This window comes from Dromaius novaehollandiae, chromosome 19 (genome assembly GCF_036370855.1).
Source record: "Dromaius novaehollandiae isolate bDroNov1 chromosome 19, bDroNov1.hap1, whole genome shotgun sequence".
NCBI lineage: Eukaryota > Metazoa > Chordata > Aves > Casuariiformes > Dromaiidae > Dromaius > Dromaius novaehollandiae.
The window spans coordinates 1,436,991-1,462,619 of record NC_088116.1 but is presented as its reverse complement, the minus strand read 5'-3'; the positions used below and the strand labels follow the sequence as shown (position 1 = coordinate 1,462,619).

At 40.6% G+C, this 25,629-nt stretch overlaps 1 protein-coding gene across 7 annotated transcripts in view; it reads left to right on the top strand.

Annotated features, from left to right (window-relative positions):
• SGSM2 (small G protein signaling modulator 2) overlaps window positions 1-25,629 on the top strand; it is a 79,163-nt gene that overhangs the window by 18,281 nt on the left and 35,253 nt on the right. For 6 of the 7 annotated variants that reach the window (XM_026106581.2, XM_026106591.2, XM_026106599.2 and 3 more), the window contains exon 3: window positions 21,451-21,613. In XM_026106581.2, coding sequence (XP_025962366.2) covers window positions 21,451-21,613 — 163 coding nt within the window. Of the gene's footprint in view, window positions 1-8,211; window positions 8,512-21,450; window positions 21,614-25,629 lie in introns of all 7 variants that reach the window. The other variant, XM_026106625.2, reaches the window with a different exon arrangement.

Sequence of the window (25,629 nt, the reverse complement as noted above, 5' to 3'; positions counted from 1 at the left end):
TCCTACCTCACACTCTTTTTCTTCTGCCTAAACTATTAGGTGATGCACTGCATCACTTCAGAAATGGTTGCATCTTCAGGTAGTGACCTCCATAGTAACCTACAAACTGCGCTAATCATATTTCACCCTTTTTCTAACCTTCCATCTGAGACTCTCAACACACTTTGCACAACTCGTGTCTAATATGCTTTGCAACACACTGTTAAAGCAGATAAGAGGGGTTTTTTTTGTCTTAGGGGTAAGCAAACTGAGGTACAGGTTAACAGAGCTGTGTGCAAAGTCAATTGTGTTAGAAGCTGCTGTAAGAGGTAAGAATTCCTCTGCCTTTGATTCCTTCTCACCATGCTTTCCCCACTCTGTCTATACTATACTATGCAAAAGTATAGCCCTGTTTCCCAGACTTCTGTGCTATACAGCAGTCCTAAGGCAGCTCTAGGATTATAGTAATATTCTTTAGGCATCTGGTATCTTGAACAGCAGAAATTCCTGATTGCTTATATACTCTTCTTAGAAAAAAGTGAAAGTTCTTATCTTAAAATAAGTGTCAGCCTGGAATACTGAGACATCTTTTCAGACAGCTAATACTAGTGCTCTGGTTGTTGTCTTCAAAGGCACGTAGCTCACGTCATGAATCTCACAGGGCTAGTTTTCTCAAAGCAGTCTATCTCATGTTTAGTCCTTTCAAGATCTTCCATTAGCTCACTTTTTAGTATTTCTTCTCTTCCCTTTTTTTAATGTAGGAACATACCAGATTAGGCTAGCTTTACTCCAGATGTACAAAGCTAACTCAAACTCTGCTTAAGAAGAACGTTTTTCTCTTTTCCCTCCCCCACTAAAAAAAAAGAAATGCCTTTCAGACACTTCCGATCTCATCTTTAAAACTAACATTTTAATATCATTCAAAGAACTGCATCTCATTTCCAGCAAATGTATTTAATATGAGTGTAATGATTCTCATTAACTGAGGGGTCTTTTTAAAGTGTTTAAATTTATTTTTCAGGAAGCTGAGTCTCTATGAGCAAAAAGCTATGTATCTTAAACATACTGTTAGTTTGTCACCAGAAAATTGGAGCCTAGAATTGCTGATGACTTTAGAAATTATGCATTCATGACAAACCAGAGAGACCTTTTCTCAGGTCACCACACTTGGGGAAGTTTGCATGAACAAAGGTTGACATAATGTATAATATATTACTGTTGTACAAGCAAAATATTAGAGAGCTCAGCCACAGACTGGAGAACCCTTGCTTCCACTTTCTCTAGGTACTGTACAAACTGAAAAGAAAACCAGCCCTGCTTCCTCCACTTTACAGTCACAAGCAAAACAGGGCAGGGAGAAACAGACTGTTGGAGCCATGGGGAGAAAGATGATGGGACAAGAGTGGTCAGTGTGATAGATAAAGGTCCCAGCAGAACAGCTGTCAGCTGTTCTTTTCTGTTGTGAACTTGACGTAATTTGGGAAGTTATTTCTGGAGCCAAGGACTGATTGACAAGCGGGGATACATGGAAGTGCAGAGCAGTACCAACATCCTGCACTGAGAATGGAGCTGCTCGGAGCAGGGACGTGCCAGGCTGTTGTGGCTGCGTTGCTGTCTGAGCTCTTTGCCACCCCTTTGCCTAGTCTACCAGTGCGGGAAGACAGCCCTGATAATGAGGCAGGTGTATTTTATAGCTAAAACACCGATCAGACTAGCAGATAAGGGCAGATTTATTACCCTGGCCTCTGGTCCATTACCTTTGTGGCATTTGTTTAATGCACTTCATATTCTGCTTGTTTACTGCATTTGCAGAGCTGTAATAACTGCCCTGGATTGCTCAAACTCTCTTTGCTCCATTTGTATGTATTATTCATCGGAGGAGGAAAAAGAAAAGGGTGTGCGTGGAAAACCTTCTGTTTGAAAAGATGTTTAAAGTAAGCAATATGTATGGTGTTTACTTCGTGCTTGATGAATAGGTTATGTTGCTAGAAGGGCACTGCTCCAGTAACAATATTAATTAAATGTAGACTGAATTTTTAATATGTCTTACTTTTAAAAGTAAATTGATCACTGCCCGGGCTGAAAACAAACTTTGTCCAGACAATGTCTCCCTCAGTGAAGCTAACAATGTATTGTTCTGATTGGTGTAATTATTGCTTAAGTGTGGCAAGGATGCTGACAAATTAAAACCAGCATTGTACAAAATATTCAACACTTGCTGTGTGTTTGTTATAAGGGAAATGTGAACTTTGAATTGACTTGCAATGATAGCATTGTTTATAGGATTTGACTGTGCTTGGCCTGACTTATAATTTAAAGATATTTTTGTATTGTTTGAAATTAGTCTTAGTAGTTTGTTCACTTTGAATAAGTATTTTGAGTGTATTAAATGTAATAATTCTAAACTCTCATACTGTAAAATAATTGCCCTAAACTTCAGGTGGATTATTGAGAGGCAGAGAAAATGTGCCAGAATCAAAATGTATATTGTTTAGATGTAAATACGGTTTGCCTGCTTGTCAAAATAAATGTAATTACTGCATTTTTGGGGAAAGTTATCAGTAAACACAAGTAAAAATGATAACTTGCTCACTGTCAAACACACAGAACTTGGCTTTTCAATGAGATTTTTATTTAAATTAGAGATAGGTTGAACTGCCTGAAAAGCTATTTTTTGCCTGAATAATAAACTTTCTACCAGTAATTAAACCCATTAATTAAAAAGTACAGAGTCCCTTTGTGGTTGAATTGAAAAGGCCAGTTCTGACTTTGAGTTGTAGAACAGTATTTAATGCTGTGCTTGAGGCTTGTTTTAAAACCCTCTTTGAGGATTGCAAGATTACAGGTTTGCATTGCACCAGCCTCTGAGACTTGCTCCTTTGGATGGGAATGGAGAGGAGAGAGCTGGGAGTCTCCGTCACTGTCCCTGGGAATCGTGCTGTTGGACCTCGTTCAGGACCTGTCCAAGTTTGCACAGCAGCGGTGTTGGAGGAGGCTGCGCTGGGAAACAGATGAGCTTATTGCATGGGCAGCGGCCTTGTCTGTTCCTTTTGCCCAGTGTCAGTGCTCGGTGCTGATTTCCCTTTTGAGCTCCTTGTGCTGGAGGAAAGGCAGTAGCTGCAGCACACACGTTCCCGGTAGCTGTGCTTGCTGTATGTTGAACTGCGGAGCCACACTACTCAGGGTGATACAGCTCACTGCTCAGAGTCCTGAAGTCTGACCGAGTGGATTGCAGCCCCTGAGGGGCTTCAGAAGGAGCCCCCTCATGCCTGTGGGACAGGGACTACTTGTTGTACAGTTGTACAACACTACAGTGCTGTGTGTCATTATCCTTCCTAGCGTGCTCCTGGCTCCACCCTTGCTGTGCTGCTGTGTAAAATACGTTGTACTGCAACAGAGTGCCCAATTTCTTCGCCTGGGTGCTGATGAAAAGTGCTGCACAAAAGTAGCTCTGTTCAGTGCACTGCAGGAAGAAGCTTTATTTGGTCTAGAGCGCCTCAGAATTTTTCACCACGTTTCTAAGTGCTCTCAGGACATCTCCTGCCTGTCTGCTGGTAACAGCGCAGTTCTCCTTGAGCAGCTGAGCTTGAACTCCAGTGAACCTGACCCACTTGTCGGTCTAGAGTATGCAATGGGTTTTGGCCTGATGTTTCAAGCAGCTTTCTCTGGTTATATCATACTACTGAGATTTCCTGCTGTCAAGGAAAGGAAGGCCTGTTAGATTCCAGTTTCTCTTTGATTTGCATCATTTATTGCTGTTGATACTGAGATCCCAGTCCTTTCTGTTTAGACTGATTATGATGGCACGGATGCTCGATGTTATGCTCTTGCCCCTCCCAAAGAAAGCGATGAGGGAGGAGAGGCTTATTTGAAGTGCATGCTCCCCCCAAAAGGGTTTGGGCTGTGCACAGAGGCTGTTTGCTGAACTTCCGTATCAAAGATGAAATCAAACTATGAATCTGTGGTCCCAGAGTACAAATGCTGTTACCTTATTTAATGAAAAATTCCAAGTATACGGAGCCAAGTGTTCATATGAGAATCTCATCTTTTATTTGAAAAGAGAAGGTTTATAGCCTTCGAGGCTATAGAGAACCATTGTGATTTTTTTTTTTAGTTTGATGCAAGTGTGACCTTACCACTTATAAACCAGAAAGCAAATAAGCTGAACTCCAGTTCTTTACAACATTGTTGCTCTTCCCTCAAAGAATACAGCAAAGCTCCTATCTTCTTGTTATTTAGTTGATACTTTGTGGCTGGATTTGTGTTGTTTCTTGCTGCTTACAGTTATCAATATTATTTGATTTATCCCCCCGTCTTATAGGTCTGACATCAGCTGCAGTTCTAGCGTCCTCAGTCCTTCACTTCAGGGGCCTTTGGAAGTCTTTATCTTTCTTTACCTCAGTACATTTTAATTATCTTTGCCTTCCAAATCTGTTCTAAATCTGTGTATTTTATCTAGATCAGGCTTACAGAACAGAAACATTTTCCCTTCCTTAAATCTAAGCAGTGAATTTGCTATTTCTGAATGTTAAGTTATTGTTCCAACTTGATAGATCTAAAAAAAATACTTGCTGTAGAACTTGCAGTTTCATATGCCAGTCCATTCCAAATTCTACGTGCAGAGAAGAAGAAAAGAGAGCCTGTTTGATAAGAAGAAACTAGAGAGCTTGGCTTGCTCAGCCTAGCGAGCAAGTCTGTGCTGATTTAATGGCATTAACCTTGGGTTTTGTTGTTTCCATTTCCATACCTCTGTTCCATTATGCATATTGCTTTTCTTCTCTTAGTAACCGAAGCAAATTACTGTTCTTGCTGAGTAATGCTGTATTTAAATATCAGAGCTCTAAAAAAAGACAAAAACAAAATCCGTGTCATGATCTGTCCAGTAATGCATTTGGGAAGGCAATACCGTTTGATAACAGATTGCAGAGACAGACCTGAATGTTGAATGAAGGGGTAGCTGTGACTCCATTTAGTCATGTACGCAGCCCTTTAAACAAAAGAAGGATGTGATCACTGCACGGGTGGGAGATTGTAACTCCCTACTGTGTAATACACTGGAAAGATAGCCTAAGCTCTTTGAGCTGACATCTGCCGTCTCAAAGTAAACAGACACTTGCCTGAACAAGAATTGAGTACTGACTTGCCTTAGTGCCAGTCCAGTCTTCTCTGGTTCTTCAGATGGCTTTTTCTCTAAAAAATCTAGTTGTGCATTTCTTCATAAATGCTTCCTAACAGGCAAGGGAGAAGCACATTTCTTCAGACGAGAAATGCCATGTTTAGCTGTCTAACTGAATATTCCACGCCATAATACTATTAAAGAATTTCCTGAGTTCAAAAAATACTTACAAATTGAACTTCAGAAGTGTTCTGAACCGTAACAGGCCATTTACACAAGATAAATAAAAGGCATTAAGCTCCACGTGTGGGAATACCTTTTGAAATGCAACCTGTATAAAGTACTCTTTTCTCTTAGGTGAAATTGCACTATTTAGTAGCCATGCAGAACTGCCCAGAGGGAGCACAGTAGCTCTGCTTGTTTGAAGATGTCCAGCACTAACACTGTTAACTTTGATTTCTGTCTCTGGTAGAAACCTGTTAGAGTGAGAGATACCCTTTAAATAGCTTATCTTGACACATTGAAGACAAGATAAACCTTTTGCTTGACATCCATTACAATTTTGCTTTATGCAGGTTTGCTTTAAGCCCATTGCCTTGCATTAATGCATGTTATCCTTTGCTGCGAAAGGTTGCTTCTGTACTTGTATGTGTTAAAATGAATTTTTTCAAGCTGTTAAGACACTAGCTGTTACAGATCTTTCCAGTCTTTTGCTCAGTTAGTCCTTCTTCTTTATCAGGAGGGGAAACTGTTTCTTCTCTGTAAAGTCTGTTTCCCCAATTCCTATGCAAGTGCTGCTCTGCTATTTCTCTCCTCCTCAATAAACCTGGGTGACATTGCCTCTGTGGGTATTTGCAAAAAGCCAGTGTTATTTTATTATTAGAGCATTTTGAAGAATTGTAGCTTTAATTTTTTGTTTCTTATACATGATGGTCTTCTAAGAAAGTCCAACTCGGTTTAAATCTTTAAATTCCCTTAATTAAATGTTGCAATAGCTGGCAAAATTGCAACAGAATAGGTGGAGGAATGTCATGAAAACAAATTAAATCAATAATAAAAGAGAGCCCATGCAGATGAGAAGGTGATTCAGAGGAAAAATGTAGTCATAACGATTCCTTTAGCTAGATAGCTGTTAGTATTGTGTGGTATGGTTAAACTTTTGCACGAGCGGGGCAGCATTCAGTTGCTCCTTGTGCCATATGTTTGAATATCCTCATTTTTACTCTTGCACGGAGCAGATGATGTTGAGAAGTTAGGGGAGAGCAGCTGGATGCAGTGTGGCTCTTTTGTTTGGACAAACAATCGTGAAGGCAGATGGCCGGAGATACCAGGTCTGCTTTTGCCTAGACATGGATGCGTATTACCTGTGATCACTATGCTATTGATGAGACTACTTGAAGTGTGGCAACAGCTGCCTGCAAAGTCTTTAATAGACATTATATACTGCAGCAGAGAAGACTGAGTGAGGACCTGGATGGGGTGAAGAGGGCCATGAGGCAGCTTTACAGTGGTATGCATTCACCTAACCAGCTTTGCAGGAAGTGTGCTTTCCTTTGTGAATTTTCTCCACATCTGTAGGCATAATGTGGCAAGCAATAGCTGAATGTTATCATAATTCTTCTCTGCAGTATAATTTCTCTCATATACTGATCTAAGATGTGAAGTAGCTCCTTCAGCTTCTCTGCATTTCCTTCAGTGTGGCAAGGCTAGAATATGCTCTTGATTCTGGGCGGGTTGTAATGTCAGAGCTGGACTCTAGACTGAGGATGAAAATCGCCTCTTCTGTGAAATGTTCCTTAGCTGGTTGCTGTTGAACAATTTTGTATTCTTCAAGTAGAGCAATAAGAACACTCCTGTTTTGCCTATTTTAATTTGTGCACATAATACATACAGTATTCCAGTGGTCCCAAGCAGGATACTCACATACTCTTATGGACTTAATGCTAGTGATATTAGACTGTGTGGTGGTTTTGGGGTGTGAGACCAGAAGTCATGTTGCTTTTCTTTCAGAGTGACTTTATGAAGAAGTTTTTTAATCTTATTTATAGGAGTTGCTGATGTGGTGCAATAAGCGTGTTTGAATTGTTAATACCTAATCTGTCCTGTCAGGGAGTATCTCTTGTTGTGTGTTCTGCTGTTGCTTTCAAGTTCCTAGAGTGTCTGGGTAGATCAGAAGTGCATGAGCATTTATTGTCCTCCTGAGGAAAGGGGAGGAAAAATATCACAAACAAATGCTTTTGAAACAGCTATGCTTTAGGCTTTAATTCCTCACTCCAGAGGAGACCTGAAATGAAGGTCCTATATCCATCCATTGCAGTTGCCTTTCACGTAGCCCTGGAGCACCTAGGCTTGGATAACTGTCAGTGTAGGATGCTTCCTTCTTAGAGAGTAAGTGGAGGGAAAATGTTAGTTGGTACAGCTCTGTATCGGTCAGTGACTATTCACACTGAAAGCCCTGGCAAAATCTGAGAAACAGAATGGTTCCTGGATCTTTTTACAGTGTACAATTGCTCTGCAAAACACATTTCTTAATTAAGATTGCACTTTCTGTCAAACAATTTAACAGTTATTTTCTAGCTTTAATTAGGTGTCGTCTCAGCTTCGCATAGCAGGTGAGTATTCCATCCATTCTAGAGATGGCAAAAAATAGGAAAGCAATTGTAGGGCTGAATCTTTTGGACCATAACACCACATGCTTAACCTGAGTAAGTGCCTAAGTTTCAGGGTCTGTGTGAATGTTTGTGGGGATAAAGTCAAATATCTTCAGTCGAAGTCCTGCAAAATGTCTCTGTCAAAGCCGGCAGTGGAAAGCTAGGAAGCCTTTGAATGTTAATCTGGCAGGTGAATCCCTCCTGACTAGATATTTGGGGTATTTCTGGAAGAGCTTGCTTGAGTTGCAGAAGTGCCTGGGAGTGCTAGTTAGGAATCTAAGCTGCTTACGTACGTAAGGGTTAACAGCAAAATGTGCTTAGTTGTGGGACTGTTTTCTTTATTGGTTTTACGATGACTTGTTACCCCCTTTTGCACAAAGTTAATTGTGTTTGAAAGAGAAGATCTAATTAGGAACCAATGACTGTATGATCCTGGAGCTTGTGTTCTGTTTTTTTCTCGTTCAGGACCTGAAATCCAAGCAATTATCAGAGTCACCAAACGTCACGATTGCCTGCCCCAAGCAATGAAAAATCATGAGTCAGAAATCTTTTTCTCATGGCCCTAAGTCACAAGATTGGATTAAAGTTCATGACAGTAAAATAAAATCAGCTATGACGAATAGAAATCTATTTCTTAAATGGTGAGATTCTCATCCTGTGGCATGCCTCAAGATGGTAAGACTTTCAGAAGAATATCAAAAATCCACAGACTTGCAGTAAAATCATGGAATACAGCAATGTGGGAAGCTCCTCTTTGTTTTTAAGGTGAGAAATAAGTTCCTGATAGAAACTCTTTCTGTCCCTCCTGTTTAAAGTATATCAACAAAATATTTACAGAAGTTTAATGAAAGGCACAAGAAATTGATTTGGAGTTAGTCTGGACCCTGTTTTTGAAGGTTCTCAGTGTCCACAGAACAAGCTGTTTCCATCAATTTCAGTGGGAGTTGCAGGTGTTCCTCTGAAAATCAGGCTCATTAGAAAGAGATGCTTTATGCTTTGGGTTTTTTAGATGACTCTGCCTTGAGGCTTCTAAATGCACCGTCCTCCTAAGGGCTGATAAAAATTTAAGAGGTCCATTTCCCCTTTTTCTTTTTTTCTTAGCTCACAAAAATATAACTTTTGTGAAAACAGATGTAAAGAATCATTGTCCAGCCAGGCATTTTATTATTTTAATCCTTTTGGCTATTTAACTTTAGCATTTTGTATTAAAAAAAATGCAGTTGATTAACTACAGAAATGAAGGTCCCTTGTAAACAGATTATGAATCTCCCTATATTACTACTACTATCTGGAAACAAATGGAAGATTTTCAGTGATAAACAAGGCTTATACAATAGTTTTCAGAGATTTTACCTCACTTTATAAACACATTAGCCCAAACAGAGTACCAGAGATTATTGTAATTGGAGGAGAGCAAATTTTCTTTTTAATGCAAATTTAAAAGCTTTTTGGTTGCACACTAAAGGTGACTGCTTTTAAGTAATCAGCAGAGTGTTATAGAGGGGAGAAAAAAAACCCAGTGAATATTAGCTCTGGTGTGAAATCTGAAACAGCTTGTGAACTGCACATTTTTTTAGCTTAAGAAATGAAATACAATCTCTCATGCTTTTTAGAGCACTCTGCTAAACATTTTACTTTAGCCTTGGGCCATCAAATTGCATCATACTCAATTATTTAGCGAAATTTCTGTTATTTTGGTTTACCCTTAATAGATTTTAATGGAAAAGCTTCCATTTTCTGAAGAGTATTGAGATCCTTGTAGCTTAATGGCCAAGATTTTAAAGAAGAGCAGTAACCAGCTTCCCACCCCGATGCTTCCCAGCGAGAGCTGTCTTTAGAAGTGGGAATCATCCATTTAGATATCTTTTATCTCAGGGATTTATTGAAAAGATGAGGTCTGCATCCAGGCTGTGTGGCTGAGCAAAGCACAAGCAGTTTTGAGCCAAGGTCAGCTTACACATTTAACCGCAGAGCCTCGGACGTTCCATTCTCACTAACTGCTGCTGGGTTTTACCCTGCTTCTGGGTGAGAAAGGTACTTTCTCCTGGTACTGATCCAAATCGTCCAGGTAGTTATAGTTTTAAAATTAAATTGCTCTTTTATAATGTCTTCAGCATTTATTTAACAGTGAATCCCCTTTCAAATGAAACCTTGCAATGTGAAACAAAAAGGTTTTTTTCCAGTAGTTACTGAGTGCAAATTTACTGATGGACTAAAGGACCCTTCCTTTCCACCCTAGTAGTGAAGAAGTGTTGACAGCAGGTCAGGGGAGGTGATGCTACCCCTCTCTTCAGCACTGATGAGACCACATGTGGAGTAATGTGTCCAGTTCTGGGCTTTCCAGTGCGTGAAAGACATGGACATGGGTCCAGCAAAGGGCCAAGAGGATGATTAAGAGACTGTAGCATCTGTCATATGAGGAGAAGCTGAGGGAGCTGGGATTATTTAACCTCAGGAAGAAAAGGCTCGGGGGGATCTTAACTATGTTTATAAATACTTGGTGGGGGAGAGGGGGGAGTGGTGCACAGGCAAAGAAAATGGAGCCAGACTCTTCTGAGTGGTACCTGGTGAAAGAACAGCAGGCAATGGGCACAATTTGAGATACAGATACTTGATAATGAGGTCCTTAGGAAAGTAACATATCTATGGCTTAGGCAATGCAAACTTTAAGTCACTGACTTTTTTTTTTTTCCTGACAACCCTTAGATGTTAGGAATTTGTGACCTTTGACTGTGGAGTTTGAACCCTTTTCAGAAAGGAGCCTCCTGGTCAGACAAAAGGTTAAGACTAAGCAAAAGAAGTTGAACTGTATTTAGGAGTGTGAATGCCTGGAAGATTGTGTGTTGGGTAAATAATGGCGACGAGAGTTAATAGTTTCTAATGCATGGATTGTGGGGAAAGAACAACAGAAGCTTGTTGTTTTATGTAGGTTCTTCCTGAAGCAGTGCAGTATGATTATTTTGAAAGGGCTTGAAGAATTCCTTCATGTGTTGTAGTCAACATGTCTAGGCATGTGATGGTCCAAACCATTTGTAGTTAGACTGGTGGATCAGTCAAGTACAGCCCCTGCTTTATTACTGGGCATCCTTTAATAGCTACATGCACAAAGTCATCTGTGCTGATGTGTGGTTTCCATGCTGATGTATGACTTCAGTACTTTTTTCTAGCATATGTTCGTATTTTGTTTCACGACAAGGCTGTGGACATCTGAAGCTTGGGGCTTCACTGCTAGTCTGATATATATTTATTAAACATATTCCTATTTACAAGGGCCCCATCACAGCTATATTGGAACATTATCAGCACTGCTGAGAAATAAGTGTCTTAGTGTGGGAGTTGAAAGGCACTGTATTTCTGCTGTAGCTCTTATTCTGACTGGTCAGTTGAGAAATCAAGATGCCCAATATTAAATCAGTTAGGAAGGCGAACTTTGTTCATATTTAATTTGTCATAGGTTTTAGTTTGAGGTTGTAATTATAGAGAAAGTATTTAATTGGATTTTCCTTATTATGCTCTTGCTTCCTACTCTTATATTCTGCAAAGCAATTAATTTGTGTCTTTGAACTAAGGGCACTTCATCTATCTAGTTGACCTATGAATGCTTTCATTCCATAGGTTTATGTGCTCAACCCTAAATTTGCAACCAAAGAAATTAGCATTGAAGGGAAAAAAATTCTGGTCCTTTTGTAAATATATGTATGTAAATATATGTTTTTATATATAAATATATATGTAAATATATAAAAATATACATATATATATATATAAAAATATATATATGTAAATACATGTGTTACATATGTAAAGAAGACACCGTAACAGTTCTCAAGTTCTTGTTACTCCCTTAGGCTGGAGAGTTCAGAGGCCAATGTGATCTTGACAACTAGTTTCTATTGCTTTTAATTGGAATTGAGTTTTCCAGTCTTTGTGCTGTGTTTGGGAAAATCTCTTCCCTACTTTTAAATGCACATTTCTATAAGAATTTATTTCAAATTTTGTCTTTTAATGAAGAATATTCACTAATATATGCAAGATAAACAGATCTGATGATGAAAATCTCTGTTGAAGTATCTTACTGAGATCTGTGAGATGAGCAATTAGAGCACTGAATTAGGGATCTGGGAGATTTCGGTTTAGTTTTAAGCTCTGCTTCAGATTTACTAGGTGACCTTTGAGGAAATTGCTTCCTTTCTGTGCTTTCTTACTGCTGAAATGACATATCTTCTGCGCCTTTGCTGGGCTGCCGATTTAGATTGTAAGCTCGTTAACACAAGGACTGTCTGTTACCATATGTGAGTTCATGGTTTATTTTTTCTGCTAGTAACAACTAGGATCCCCTCTCAGTCCAAGAAATTCATGTACACGTATGGGACAAGTATAGAACAAAAAAAATTATCTGTCCTAGAAAGCTAGTAAGGATGTAAACCCTGTTAAAACGTCATACCAATGGCCTCATCATAAAGTGATAAGAAGTGAAAAGGGACTAAACTAGCTTCCATTTTCAGTGCTGTTTAGCCTTTTGGGCATAGGGGACTGGATTCATCATTTAGTCTCTAAAGATGTATCCTCACCCCAAAAATTAAGGAATGATTGCAGGTATCTTTATGCCATTCATACCCCATGCTGTGATATTTAAATCACAGCACCAGAGTTCTGCAGAAAGCATTAGTTCAAAATGACCTACTTTTAGTATTTTTTTTGTTCTGACATGTGGAGGAATCCTCTAACCTCAGTTGTGCTGATTGTTGCAGGCTTGGGTGTGATGAATGATGTACTGAAGCTCAGGTAAGGCTGGTGGAAGTGAGATATTAGGCTGTGACACAGCTCTTCCCTCATTATCCTTGCACAGCGTCCCATGAGCCTGCCTGGTTTTGTCATGTGAAGTCCCTTGTTTGCATTGCAGCTATATCTGGAGAGTCTGTAATAGCTGGCATTTGAAGACAGGACGTTAAATGGGGATAGAGATTTATGCACACACTTAGTTTTCAGTCTCTGCCTCTTTTATAAAATCCACACAGCAGTACCCTTTGGACAAAGCAGCAAATTTGGATATCTCCTCTGCAGTCATTCAGTTCCTAGCTAGTATACAGGTACAGCTGTGTATCTTACCTTTTCAGTATGCATTTCAATGACTTGGCATACTATAGCTTGGTGATAAGATTGGTTTCAAGATGGGCAGATCTGTGATTAGCTAGGTAAAGCAACAACAGCTGGAGATTGTGAACATCTGATTGCTTGTCTTTATCTTCCTCCTCCTTTCACTTGTTCTTATTTTCCACACTTCAACCTCATGAATTCTATTCCCTGTGCACAGTTTCCATAAAAACAAGGTATTTAGCTGCAGTGGTTTTTCCTGTCTAAAGAAAAATTTGCCTGCTAAATAAATTCCACAAATACTCCTTCCACAGGCCTTCTTTTCTCTGCTTACCACCCTTCCAGCACCACCCCTAGAGCTCTATTCCACACTCCATTAAGCCATGTGAAGATTTGGATAAAGGCAAAAAAGGAGAAAACTGCAGCTGTTCCTCTGGCCCTGCAAGAAGTAGCCTTTTTGAAGTTATAAAAATGCGGCATTTTTCTAAACTTGTTGGGGACAGTGATTATTTGAACTGTAAATCAATAACCGTATCTGCACTTAATTAAATGCAGCAGTGGATACTGCAGGGGATGTTCCTCAAAACTGACTGGAATTAATGAGTTTTTAGATGGCTGCTGTCAGCTGAATGATACAAGGGAATTATCTGAAGTGGTTAAACTAAAGGTTTCATCAGCTCTATTGATTCATTCTAAGTGTGGTGCTGCACCTGCAGTCTGGACATAATGAAGATCTGCACCTTTCTGTGGTCAGTTTTTTTATGTATATATTTTTGCGACTATAGTGACTGGAGGCAGGCTCAAGATCACATTGTGCTATGCTCGAAAAGTCTACAATAGTTACTTGTCTGTGTACATGCAGACATATAAATAAAAAAGTCTGTGTATGTGTGTACCCACAAGATTACCTCTTGGTGTCTCTGTGATGTTACCAGTTCCTCCAGAAACAGCCAAATCTTCATCTGTTTTTCCCCATGTCTTTTAAGAGTATCAGATTCCACAAAGGGAAAAATGTTTCCTTTCCTTTAAAATAACAACTACATTTTTCTGTCGCAAAGGTTCTTCTAACTATATCCCCTGAAATGTTCCTTCTCTTGTCTTTTTAGGCAGCAGTCTGAGCTCTGTTTTCTCCAGCTCGTTCCTCCAGGGAGGTTATCTGTTTTTGGTTTCTGAGAAACAAAGAAAAGTGTGTTTGCATAAGCTTGATTTACCTAACCCTCCAGCCCTCTTCCCCCAAAAAGGTTCTCTGCGAACATAAAAAAAAAATTTTTTTGCCCTGGCCCTACCGTGGATTCTTGAAGCTGTCTCCATTGCGTAGTGGTTGGGTTTTCTGTGTGTGTCTCTGAATGTAGCTATAAGACATAATCTATTGATTTTCACTGGTTGAAAATGTATGCTTATGCAATACAGAAATGGAAATGGGGAACAGAAGTGTACGTGTGCACAATGTCCTTTGGTGTATTCAGTTAACATTTCTTGACATTTCTGACACCATCCAAGAGAACAATAGGAAGAGGGTACTGTATATTACATTCAAGGTATAAATGAGTTCAGTTTGTTTCCACCTGTTCCCACAAGATGAATGCCAAGAACTTGCCACAGACAACTGATTTAAATCCAAGAGCTGGCCAAGAAACAATGTTAATTCCCTTGCAAATTAATTGCTTTTTCAATCAAATGAATAGAAAATAGAAGTCTAATTTTTGTGGTTGATTTAAAATAAAAAAAGGAACAAAAGGAGGAAAGGAAATCGGATACTTGCATGGTGTCTGCTCCTATAGAATCTGGGCACACCTGTGGAGCTGTTATCACAGTTTCATAGTTTTAACTGAATAAAAGCCTCTCTGTGTTTGAAAGCTAATTCAGATCAAGTCAGGTGTGAATTTAAAGCTCCTCTGGAACTCAATTAGCCCTCCGAAATAATTCCCTTGTATAGAGAAGCCCTAAAAGAAAAGTTGGAGAAAGACAGTACTGTTAGCCTCAATCTATGGGTGAAGTAGAGGAGAATGAAGTGACTTGAAGGTCACACAGGTAGCGACTGGGATTAAAACTTGAACAGAGGTCTCAGGACAGCTTACAGACAGAACTGGACGTGGTGCATTAACCTCTCTTGTTGAACATATATTTTGAGAACTGGCAATCCAGTGGCTAATTCCAGTGTCTTCTTACAGTCAGTTGGGTATTGATGTCGATACCAAGTTCTTGTGATGAGAAATATCACAATGGAATAATTAAATATGGGGGCTTAGGGACAGTCACTGTGGAAATCACCCTCCATGGCAGCTGCCACATTTATTAATAATTAAAACTGTGCCTGCTATGCTTTTCACTAAATTTGTTTCATTAATATTTTATTGTCTTAGAGAAAGAAAAAAGAAGATAGTGTTGGGGGGAGAAAACCTGTTTCCTAAGCAACAGCAATGCACTTCTTTGCAGTTATTTTTAAAGGCAGGTTGCTTCATTTAAGATTTGGAACCAATTATTACTGCTTTGCTTCAGGCATCCAGAATGCTGTTTTTATTTTTTTCTCTTTTCTTTTTTTTTAATTGAAAGACAGAGCAAAACACTAGCTGGGTTAAGAGTTTTCATGACGGTTGCTAGACAGGATCTACGGCTGTGCTGTGAAGAGCATCCCTACGCTGTCATCACTCGTTGTTCTTCCCATGCCGCTCTGCCTGGCATTGCAAACCCCATGGGCAACCAAACAGCGCTCGCCCCCGCTGCTGCTTCTGTAGCAGATGCACAGATGCTCCTTCTTCCTTTGAGTAGAAACAGCCTTGCTTGCGGAGATGCCATCAGCACCGGGCTCCCACTTGTGCCAGACCACAGGCAAACGGGCATCGCCTTTGCCACCTACGGATGCCCTTTGATTGCAGCAGATGTTTCCTTGTATAAGCTGATTGCTGAGAGGGGTGAAGTAGGGATGCGCCTGTTTTTTCTGGTCCTTCTTTCAGGGAATAGTGTTGCCCGTATGCTTTTGCATATAATCTGGGTGTAAAGCAAGGGGGTGGTTGTCTTCTGAATCAGTTGTTCTGGTTGGCAAATGTGGGAGCTAGTGTCAGACTTGCTGCCCAGTAGCCTTGTTTGATGCAATCAAGCTCTTGTCCTAGAGATAAAGAGTAAATCTGCAAAAGCCGAGACCATTTGCACTGTTCCTTTGTTGCTGTGCAATATCCCAATAGGTCTTTGGTTTTTGCTCCTCCTGGACTAGGATTCCTCTGGGTTCGGCCTCAGACAGGGACCTTCTGCAAACAGCAGTAAGAAATGCTGAGACAGTTCTTGCAGTGTAGTTCAGGGCTAGCTCCACCAAAGCCCTAATCACAGAGAGGTTATTGATGTTTTCTTCTTTGGGATATGGTGGATTGTGGAAGGAGAAGAGAAACATGGTGACTTCTTGTCCCAGAAGAGGAAAAGGCTGAAGAATAAGCCTACGTCAGTGTCCTTTATTAGAAATAAAATAATAGCCTAGTGAGCAAGAATTGAACATCGTATAGCTCAGCTGTGCTTTCCACTCTGACATGCTCCTTGGCCAGTAAACAGAAAGGATGGAAGTGGAACCAGGAAGGTGGCACGACTTGCTCTGTGCTCCTGTGTGTAGGGAAGGGGATAAGAAGTCTGCACAGCTGTTACTGGGAACTTACTGTGTGAGGTGGGGGCACTGGAAACACGCTTGTAATGATGGATCTAGACCTCTGTTTGCTGTCCTCCTTTGGTCTGTCTGTGATGGCTGCAAAACTGTCTTGTCTTTTTCCCCCAGAGCCTTCTAATATCGGCTAGTTCCTTCTTCCCAACTCCTGTATTCAGCTGCTTCCTCTTTCCATGTCGCCGTTGTCTGCCTTGCTTCCATGCTTTTCACAGGCTTTTGCTTCTGTCTGTAGACTTCTGCTCAGATGGGCAGTTCATCAGAGCTGTGAGTGGAGGGGAGAGCGGTTGCAAATGAATGGCAATTCAGGTATTCTTCCTAGCTAGTGTACCATGTTGCTTTTTTCTGGCTCAGAGAGTTCTTTATGAAGATGCTTGCTTTTTATATCATCCTGTCTCTTTCTTGTTTCCAGATACATCTGCTTACAGATAAAATTCTGATAAAGGCCTTGATCCTCTGCAAATTCCAGTCTTCGTATTTGTTTCTTGTCAAGCTTGCTCTGAGGAGAGTGGAGGAAGGGTAGCACACTTGGAAGGAAACTAAAAATTTTGAGATGGTCTGTTACTGCATGAAAAAGGGGATAGGCATGGAACTATGTATTTGCTCGGTTCCTGATGGGAAGCCACTTAAGTACTCAAGAATGCTGTTCCCTCGCTGCAAAAAGTGGGGTAAACTTGTACATGTTTTCTTCAGCCTTTTATCTGTCTTGAGCTGTGTGCTAGTTTGACCGTGTTTCAGTACGTGTTTATGCAGTGCTTGATGCAATGGGACCCTACTCTTATACAGAAGGTAATAACCAGTATTTTTAAATTTTAAATCTATGTATCCTTTTGAAGAGCAGTTTGTCAGTGCAGTTTAAAGTGAAACTGGAGAGTAGTAAGCTATCTGTGAGATCACAGAGGGAGGAGAATGGCACTTGTTTTAGAGGCAGTGGCTATAAAGTTTAAAAAAAAAAAAAAGTGTAAAAGCAAGGACTAGGATGAAGAAGAAGAGAAAATGTTACAATCTCCATTTTACAGAGCATGAATTCAGGTTATAGAATTACAGGATTTGTGTTTGCTCACTCAGGTTAGTCATATCTCAATAAAAATTGTTAAAAATGAACAATCCAAAAATCCCCAAACCACCAGTACTGAAATCCACAGTTACTCTGCTGTTCTTTAGGAAAACTGAGTCTTTACATGGAAAGTCTTATCTTCTCTCAGATTTTATCCAATGTTACTTAGCTTAAAAACATATCTGCCTTCACAGTTGAAAACAAAATAGTGGTATGGTTATCCTGCAACACATTTCCCATTTGTTTTTTTAGTGCTATTTTCTACACTCTACGAGCAAGCAGTTGTGCTTTGAGAACATGCATTAGGTTAATTTGTATAGTCAGGGATATGTTAACAGGAAGCCAGAGATTTCTTTCTTTCCAGAGTGATAAGACACAAAATGTGAAGTTGTTAGTGCGTCATAAATGCTCCTCTTAATGTTTTTGTTCATTCAGTAGGTAGTTCTGCAGTCTTACAGAACAAAGAAATAGGGCAGCAGTGCCGAAAATGAAGGGGGCATTTTTGCTAAGGCTGCTCAGTGCAAACAGATCCTGTGATTCCCCTGACTACTGTAGCTTCTAGACTAGCTAAATGCAGGAGGAGTTTCTACGTGCTGTTAAGTCTTGCCTGGGACTGAGTTAGGTTTCAGGGACTGAGCAGGGAAGATGGGTCTGTTTCAGACGTAAGCTTTCTTGTGCCATGGGATTGGAGGCCATTAAGTACAATAAGGAGGAGAGAGTCTTCAGGAAATGCTCGGTGCCTGACAGGACCATGCTTAAAGTGCAGCAAAATATTGCTTTCTTTCCTATTAGCTGTCAGAAGTTGAGGATTGCAATGTATATCGGAGCAGATGGAAAGCCATTTGTTACTTGTAAGGAAAATTTGATGTGGCAATGTTAACTGCAGTTTACTACAGGAGTGCCTGCTATCATTAAACACAGGAGAGCATTGCTCGTATACTGAACTCAAACTCCTCTGCGAGGAGTGGCCTGCCTGAATAGATTTCAGTGAGTGCACACCTGCAGACAATGTTTTGTTTTGTTTTGTTTTCCTGTGAGTGAATAGGTCTGTTCCCGTCATACCTTTTTAATGGACAGTGTTAACTGAATGAGTCATACGCAATCTAGATTTAAAAACTGGTAGATGGGGAAGGCTTGTTTTTGATTTTGTTTTACTGTTTTACCGATGACCATCAGAATATACTACGGTAAGATTTGCCACATGAACCTCATGGGCAGATCTGCTGCAGCTGTAGATCTGACTGCAGCTCTATTCCCTCTCCGGCTGTAGTATTATTACCTTTTATTATTACCTTTTTTTCTCACTTCCTAGGCCTTTTGATTGCTCAAAGCTAGACTGATGGGCTAGAGTGATGTTGGCAGGTGAGCTTATCTTATCAAGTTTTGTGACTTTATCGTCTTGTAGTAATCTCCGGTGCTTTGGGGAGTGGATTGTCTTCTCAAATATAATTAGTAGCCCCTACAATTTTAGTCCAGCAAATGTCCTAATTACCCAGTCATCTCTGGTATTCATAAATGATTGCAGAGTAACTTCACACCTGTCACAGGTGATGTCATCTTTTTCTGAGGACTGTCACTTTGTTCTGTAGCTCCTTTTTGGGCACATGGCCAAGAGGTGTCTCAGTCACAACCAATTCTTTAAAATATCCAGTAGCCAGTGGCATTTTTTCCTTCAAGCTGACAGGTTCCTGCTTCTTCTCCAGACTCTACATCCTACTGTGTCAAGATGCACAGTCATTTGGCAGATGGGCACCTTACTCTAGAGATCTTTGTAACTGATGCAAAAACTTAAACAAGTGATTGTTCTAGGATTTTTTTCCCTGGTGCTTGGAGAATCTCCTACGCTGGAATTTGGATGCCCACAACTGAACTAAAGTTAAGGTGTTTCAAAGTATTTCAAGCCAGAAAGCCTATGTGAGAGGATGGGGTGGGCCTTCAGTGCAGCTCATTTCCTAAATCTGGTGGAGTCTGCACCAAACACTTGAGAAGAAGTCAAGCAGAACCAGGGAATACAGATGTGGGATAGTATGTCCTCATCCTGACCCCTTAAATGGCTAGAGATTGATTTTAATCACAAGCCATAGCTGGAAAATAGCTGACCCCATTCTGTGTGAAATTGGTACAGGTCCAGCTGTTTATAATCGTGTGTGAGGTGACAGTCCCAGAGTAACTGAGAAAGGTGTGAATATGCAGACAGCCTGAAGCAACCGCAAGCTGTGAACTGCTGATCAGTGAAGGGTGAACTGAAACGTCCAGTGGTGATATTTAATGTCAGTGTTGTTAATCCGTTTGTTCCTCATCTGAGAGAAGAGAGGGAGGAAAGAGTGGGCTGATGTTAAAATCTCCTACCTCATCTGTTTTCACTGGGAAGAAAATGCGTCTTTCCCATAACCTAATCTAGGTGAGAGGAAGGCATCCACATTTTTCCAGTACTGAGAAAAGCTCATTTTTTCAGCCAGCTGTCTTGCTGCTGTGTTTGATGCATGTTTCCTTCTATTAAAACATAATAAATCAACCAGTCTTCCCTCCTTCACCCAGTCAACTCTCAGTCCACTTTCCTTGATGAGACTTGTTTTAGAGCTCAGGAGACTAGAGGGGAAATGACCTAACTGTATTCAGATGCTTGTGGGCTGTATCTGTTCTGAAGAAAATGTTGCTCTGTCTTTGATTCTTATACTCTTTCTCCTCCCCCAGCCTTCTCATTTCTCCGAGTATTTTATTAGTCACTAAGTAAGTGGGGCACTCTTTGATGAGAGATCTGCAGGCAACAGTACTATAGAAGCTCTTCATGGTTTTGTCTTGAATATGCCATTTTGAACAGTGAAACACATTATGAAAGCAGCTTTAGGTCTCCTGAACTGTAGTCATGTCTGTCCTATAGGTTTCCATGTATCCCATAGTCTTGTTGTATCTGAGTTCCTTTCTTAGCATGTTAACCAAAATGATAGTAATGTTTGTATGTGGCTCATGCTTTTTTCTTTCATACTCTTCCCCTTGCCAAAGGAGAATGAAATACATAATGGGGGTGGGAGGCTGTAGCTGGTAGAACTTTTCAGTATTTTTAACCTATTCCCAGTGACATGAAGAGTTAATACTTAATATTTTAATAATCAGAAATAAAAGGATGATTTGTTCTCCCCTGCTTTTGCAAATCAAGATCCTGTGTGGCTCCCCGATAGATTAGATTATGCACAGCAATTGACTGCATGCCAGTAGTTGGTAAAATATGGCAACTTCTAACATTCTGAGTTCAGAAATTGGTTCAGGTTTGAACCTGAGCTCCGCATAGATTAAATGAGACACCCTCTTGCCTGTGTCATTCTTCACAGAGAAGTGTTAAAATTCCTACAACAAGATTTTAAGAAAGAGTAGTAAATAACAGTGGCGTGACCTCCAATTAGTCCTTTTCATTGCAGTGACCAGACCATATGGAGAAATACAAGTGGGAGAAATACAAGTGGGAGAAATGGATGCGGCAACTCCCCAAGATAAGCAGAAGCCTCTGCTCAAAAGAGAGGTCTTTAGTAAAAGCAGATTTCTAGTTCATTGTATCTTGAATTTGGGGACCTGGTTCTGCCACAAGGAGATTTTGCCTTTGGCTTCATTTTGAGTAGAATTAGGAATTCTTTCACACTGTGACATGCATAAAATGAGGGTGAAAATCCTGGGAGATAGTTTAGTCCTTTGGTTCATTTATGAGCTGACATTATCTGTAAATTTCAAAGTGCTTTGTTGCAGATTAGACACATACCTGTATCATCTGATTTTGAGACCTGGTCTCTCTCTCTCTCGATCTCTCCCTCTTCTCTGTTTCCAGACCTGATCAGTGGGTGTCAGCGGATGGCGTTCAGCAGACAGAAGGCAGAACAACAGCAGTGCCCATAACTTTATCTCCTGCCCTTTCTTGCAGGTGTTGTGGAAGCGTGTCTCCTGCACATGCTGAAACGCAGGGCTGCCGGCTTCTTGCGGACTGACAAGGTAGCTGCGCTGTTCACCAAAATTGGCAAGACGTATGCAGTAGCTGGAGACGTATGCAAGAAAGTGCAGGAACTGCAGCAGCAGGTGGAAAGCAGGTGAGGCTGAGGTCTGTTTATCAGCAACATTCATGCAATGTGTGTGCAGTGTGAAGGGGATACAGAGACTGCTTGGGAGATGGACAGAGTATTTTTAGCTGAATTTTTAAAAACTTGGATTGCTTGGTGTCTGTCTGTCAGAAACTGTAAGGCAGAATAGTTGTGTGACTGATTTCATCAAGCTCACAGTTAGCAAAGGGGCAGAGGTTGCAAATCGGGTCTTTAATGTTCTGGTTTGCTTTTTATAGTGTAAAGGATCAGGGTCTCCAGTCCATACAAAGCAACAAAAGTGAGTAATAACTGGCTATGTTGGAGAGTGCTGCTTGCCAAACCAGTAACAGAAGATTTGATTTGTGGGTATTATGATAGAAATAGTTAAATTAATGGAGACAAGGAATGATAGGACAGAGGATGAAATCGAGAGGAGATCCAACAGTGAGGGACTGATTATAGGAAAGCAATTAAATACAAGCTGAAATTAAGCACAGCTGAATTCATGTTGGAGTCAAGGATATGAGACTGCTGAAAGTCCTAAACTTCTTGCTAGCATTGTTTGTACAGAATGTAGCCCAGTGGGGCTGCTAAGCCTGAAGAAGACTCTGTACCTTGTAGGAACTTTTGGCCTCTTGATTAACTTGCTTTATCAAGGGCTTTGTCAAGTAAGTGTGACTTCATGTTTGTATTGTATTGAAGTCTTCAATTATTGACATTTGTTTAAATCAGCACTTATATTTCTGTGTAATTTCCTAGTACTTATCTTAGACTTCATTTAATTATTAAAATTTTATGTAATTTTAACAGGCAAATACCTATTCACCAAATCACCTATTTTTGATTTTTTTTTTTAATTATGTGCCAACTGCTTTAGACTGGGACTTTACTAATGTTAGTTAAATGTTGCGAAGAAAGATACTTTCTACTGAAAATTTACCAGCTTTGCTCTTCAATTAAGAGTCCACCTGAACCCTATGCTAAACATCAGAAACCTTTGGCTGTATCCTCTAATAAAGCAGAGCCGATGGACTTAAATTCTCTGATTTTCCTTGGGAAAATGTTGTGTATTTCTCAGCTATTGCCAACCACAAATTTTAAGTGCTATAGAAAGTATGCAAAGCAAAGAGTCTCTATTAGGAAATACTGCAGGGGCCGACTCATGTCACTGAATGTATAAAATCAGGCAAAATTGCTGCAGCCATCTAATTATTCCTGAGGCTGTGGCTTAAGAAAGCCTCTGTTTAGGACACAATTAAACACATTTGAATTCCTCTGATGTCAGTGTTGCCATGTGTATTTCTTGAGCTGGGATTATCACTGCATGTGTGTGTTGCCTCGCAGGGGTCTGTCATGGCCTAATGGAAGGCTAGGGACTGTGTAAATGCAGAGCAGAAATACTGACTTCAGTCAAGACTGTGCCCAACGATTGTATTTTGTCCTTGTAATAAAATACTTTTGTGAAAGGGGACCTGAGTGCTGTCAAAGAACAGGATCATTTGAGAGCATGGGTTTTCTGCAGTAGATTAGTTTGTTAGAGAGGTCGGGGTTACTCTTCTCATTACAACAAAACTGAGCCTTCTTTTCTGCTATTTTAAGGGGAAAATTTGCTGGGAAAGAGACTAAGAAGGTTAATTTTTCACTGCCAGCCCCACAGAGTGAGATGGAGAGCCAAAGCAAACCTTCCGTATCGTGCAGAAGCGGAAGCTCTCCCAGTGCTCAGCTCTACAGTGTGCCTTTCCCTGCACCTGCACTACATTACCTGGTGCAGGAGTAGGGACCCGTCACAAGACGCTGTCACAGGCTGAGGCAGGCCTGGCACAACTTCACCGTGTGATATGCCATAATCTGTGCGCTGTAGGAGGAGAGGATGAGGGGTAGTGCCCACCAGTGCTGTTGCAGTAGGCTGTGTGTAGCTGGTACCAGCTTTTAAAATTGTGCATTTGTGACTTGTTGCTGCATTTTAGGTATTCTATATATGACAGTGTTGTCATCTTGTCTTACATAACTAATGCCGCAGGCAAAACTGGCAGGGAGGGAGGAAGGGAACACAAGCTCACATTTCAGCTCCTTTGCTAGGCAGCAGGAAAAAGCAAAGCAGAGCACAAACGCATTTTCCTTTTTGTGGGTCACCTTTTGGAAACTGGAAAGCTCTAGACAGCACGTTCAACTCCAAAAAAACAGTCCCTGGTTCCAAATCTATTCAGATCATTAATTATCTCAACAATGACAGTCAGCAATTTGGCTTGTAACTGGATAACAATTTTTTTTTTTCTTGGATCAACAAATTCTAGGGTGAATTTTTTTTTTTGGATTCTTGATTGAATGATTCATGATTTTTTTTGGATTCATGATTGAATCCAGGCTAGTACTGACCTGGTGGCTGGTGGTGACCGTGTTAGTAGTGTACAAATGTCTGGGTCAGGAAAGGTGGTAATTGTCTGCAGAGCAGTGAATGTGTCATGAGCTGGTCCCATGATACTCAGTGCCACCAAAGAAGTGAAGGGAGTATTGCTGTCTGTATGAAAATAATTTTGACCACCAGTATCCAATGGATGAGAGGTGAGTGTTCCCCATCGCGGGACCTTCAGCATGGAGAAGAGCAAGTGCGTTCTCCTGACAGGCACAAAACTGCTCCCTGACATGATGCAAATGGCAGCTTCAACTACACGAAGCTGTGCTGTAGCATGGCAGGAAGCATAGCATATTCGGGTCTAAAAAGAAAAATATCATGCTGTGTATCTGGAAAAACACCTTCCCACAGCATGCCTGAGACACACCATGCCACTGTCCCTCACCTCCCTTTGACAGTTCTTGTTTGTTACCTATAATCACCCCTTGAAGATGTTCCCTTCAAGGTAACACACTCATTTGGCACAGGAATGTAAAACAGGACTACTCTGCTTAATAATACAAGAAATACGCAGGTGTAGGCAAAAGTACGTGCAGATGTGTATGCATTCCTTTACTTTAGCTTCCTTGCTACTTTTGCATAATTGGGAGGCTGGATTCATGCTCCTTGCAGATTATCTAGGCTCCTTTTCAAGCTCATGGCTAATGTTTTGACCCTTGAGTCCTTCCTCATTTGCTGTGACCATGGTTAGTCTTGCAGCTGCAATGTCTTCACCCACTGTTACTCAGATGGATGCCTCCGGTATCCATAACTTCTCACCTCAGGTTTTGTGCCAACACACTGTTACCCTGTTTTGCTTCTGATGATTTTCCAATTCCCTAGCCCCGTACAAACAAGTTAAAGGCATTAACTTCTGTCAAGCGTATCTGGATTTCTGTTGTCTGGACTGAAGACAGCTATTACAGTTAAACTGCTCTCTCTGTTGTATCTGGTCTCCAAGAAACAAGTGTAAGCAGTGGGCTTCAAGTGATGCAGCAGTTTTTGTGGCAAGAGCTTTTAGCCCTTGCAACGAGCATTTTTGTTATAAGTCAATTTCCCAGATTATCTCTCTGATTAACAAATGAGTTGCACTGACTTTCCTTTGCCTACGTTTTTTGCACCAGGCATGGATGAAAGGATAATTGTGCAGCATGTCCAACTTCTTTGTACAAGGTTAGTTTTGGCTTGTATCTGTTAAAGAAAACCAGAAAATGCAGGAGATGGAAAGTGGTTACATATGTAAGAGCTTGACTGATAATTTTTAGAATAATGTGGAATTTCCTGGAGAATTTTGAGAATGCAGTTTTTATAGATTACAGCCTTAAGTCCTACAAGTTGAGGATTACTCTGTGGGTGCACCCACATTAGCAATTTAGTCTGCAGAAGGGTTTCTTCTTGTGTGAATTTGCCTTGCTTCTATGCTCGTAGTTTTGCAGTGTGTTCAAGTGCACCGCACACACATCTGAAATATTTTCCCTTTTGGTTCTGGTGGAACCGAGGCTGACATTACACACTGGCGTGCCATTCAAGGCCGCCCTACCCTCCCCACCTGGCAACGTAGATGAAAGGTCCCCTGGCAGGTAGTACTTTGTGCGTGTGTAGTGCACGTCTAGAGTTAGTGTGAACATCGCTG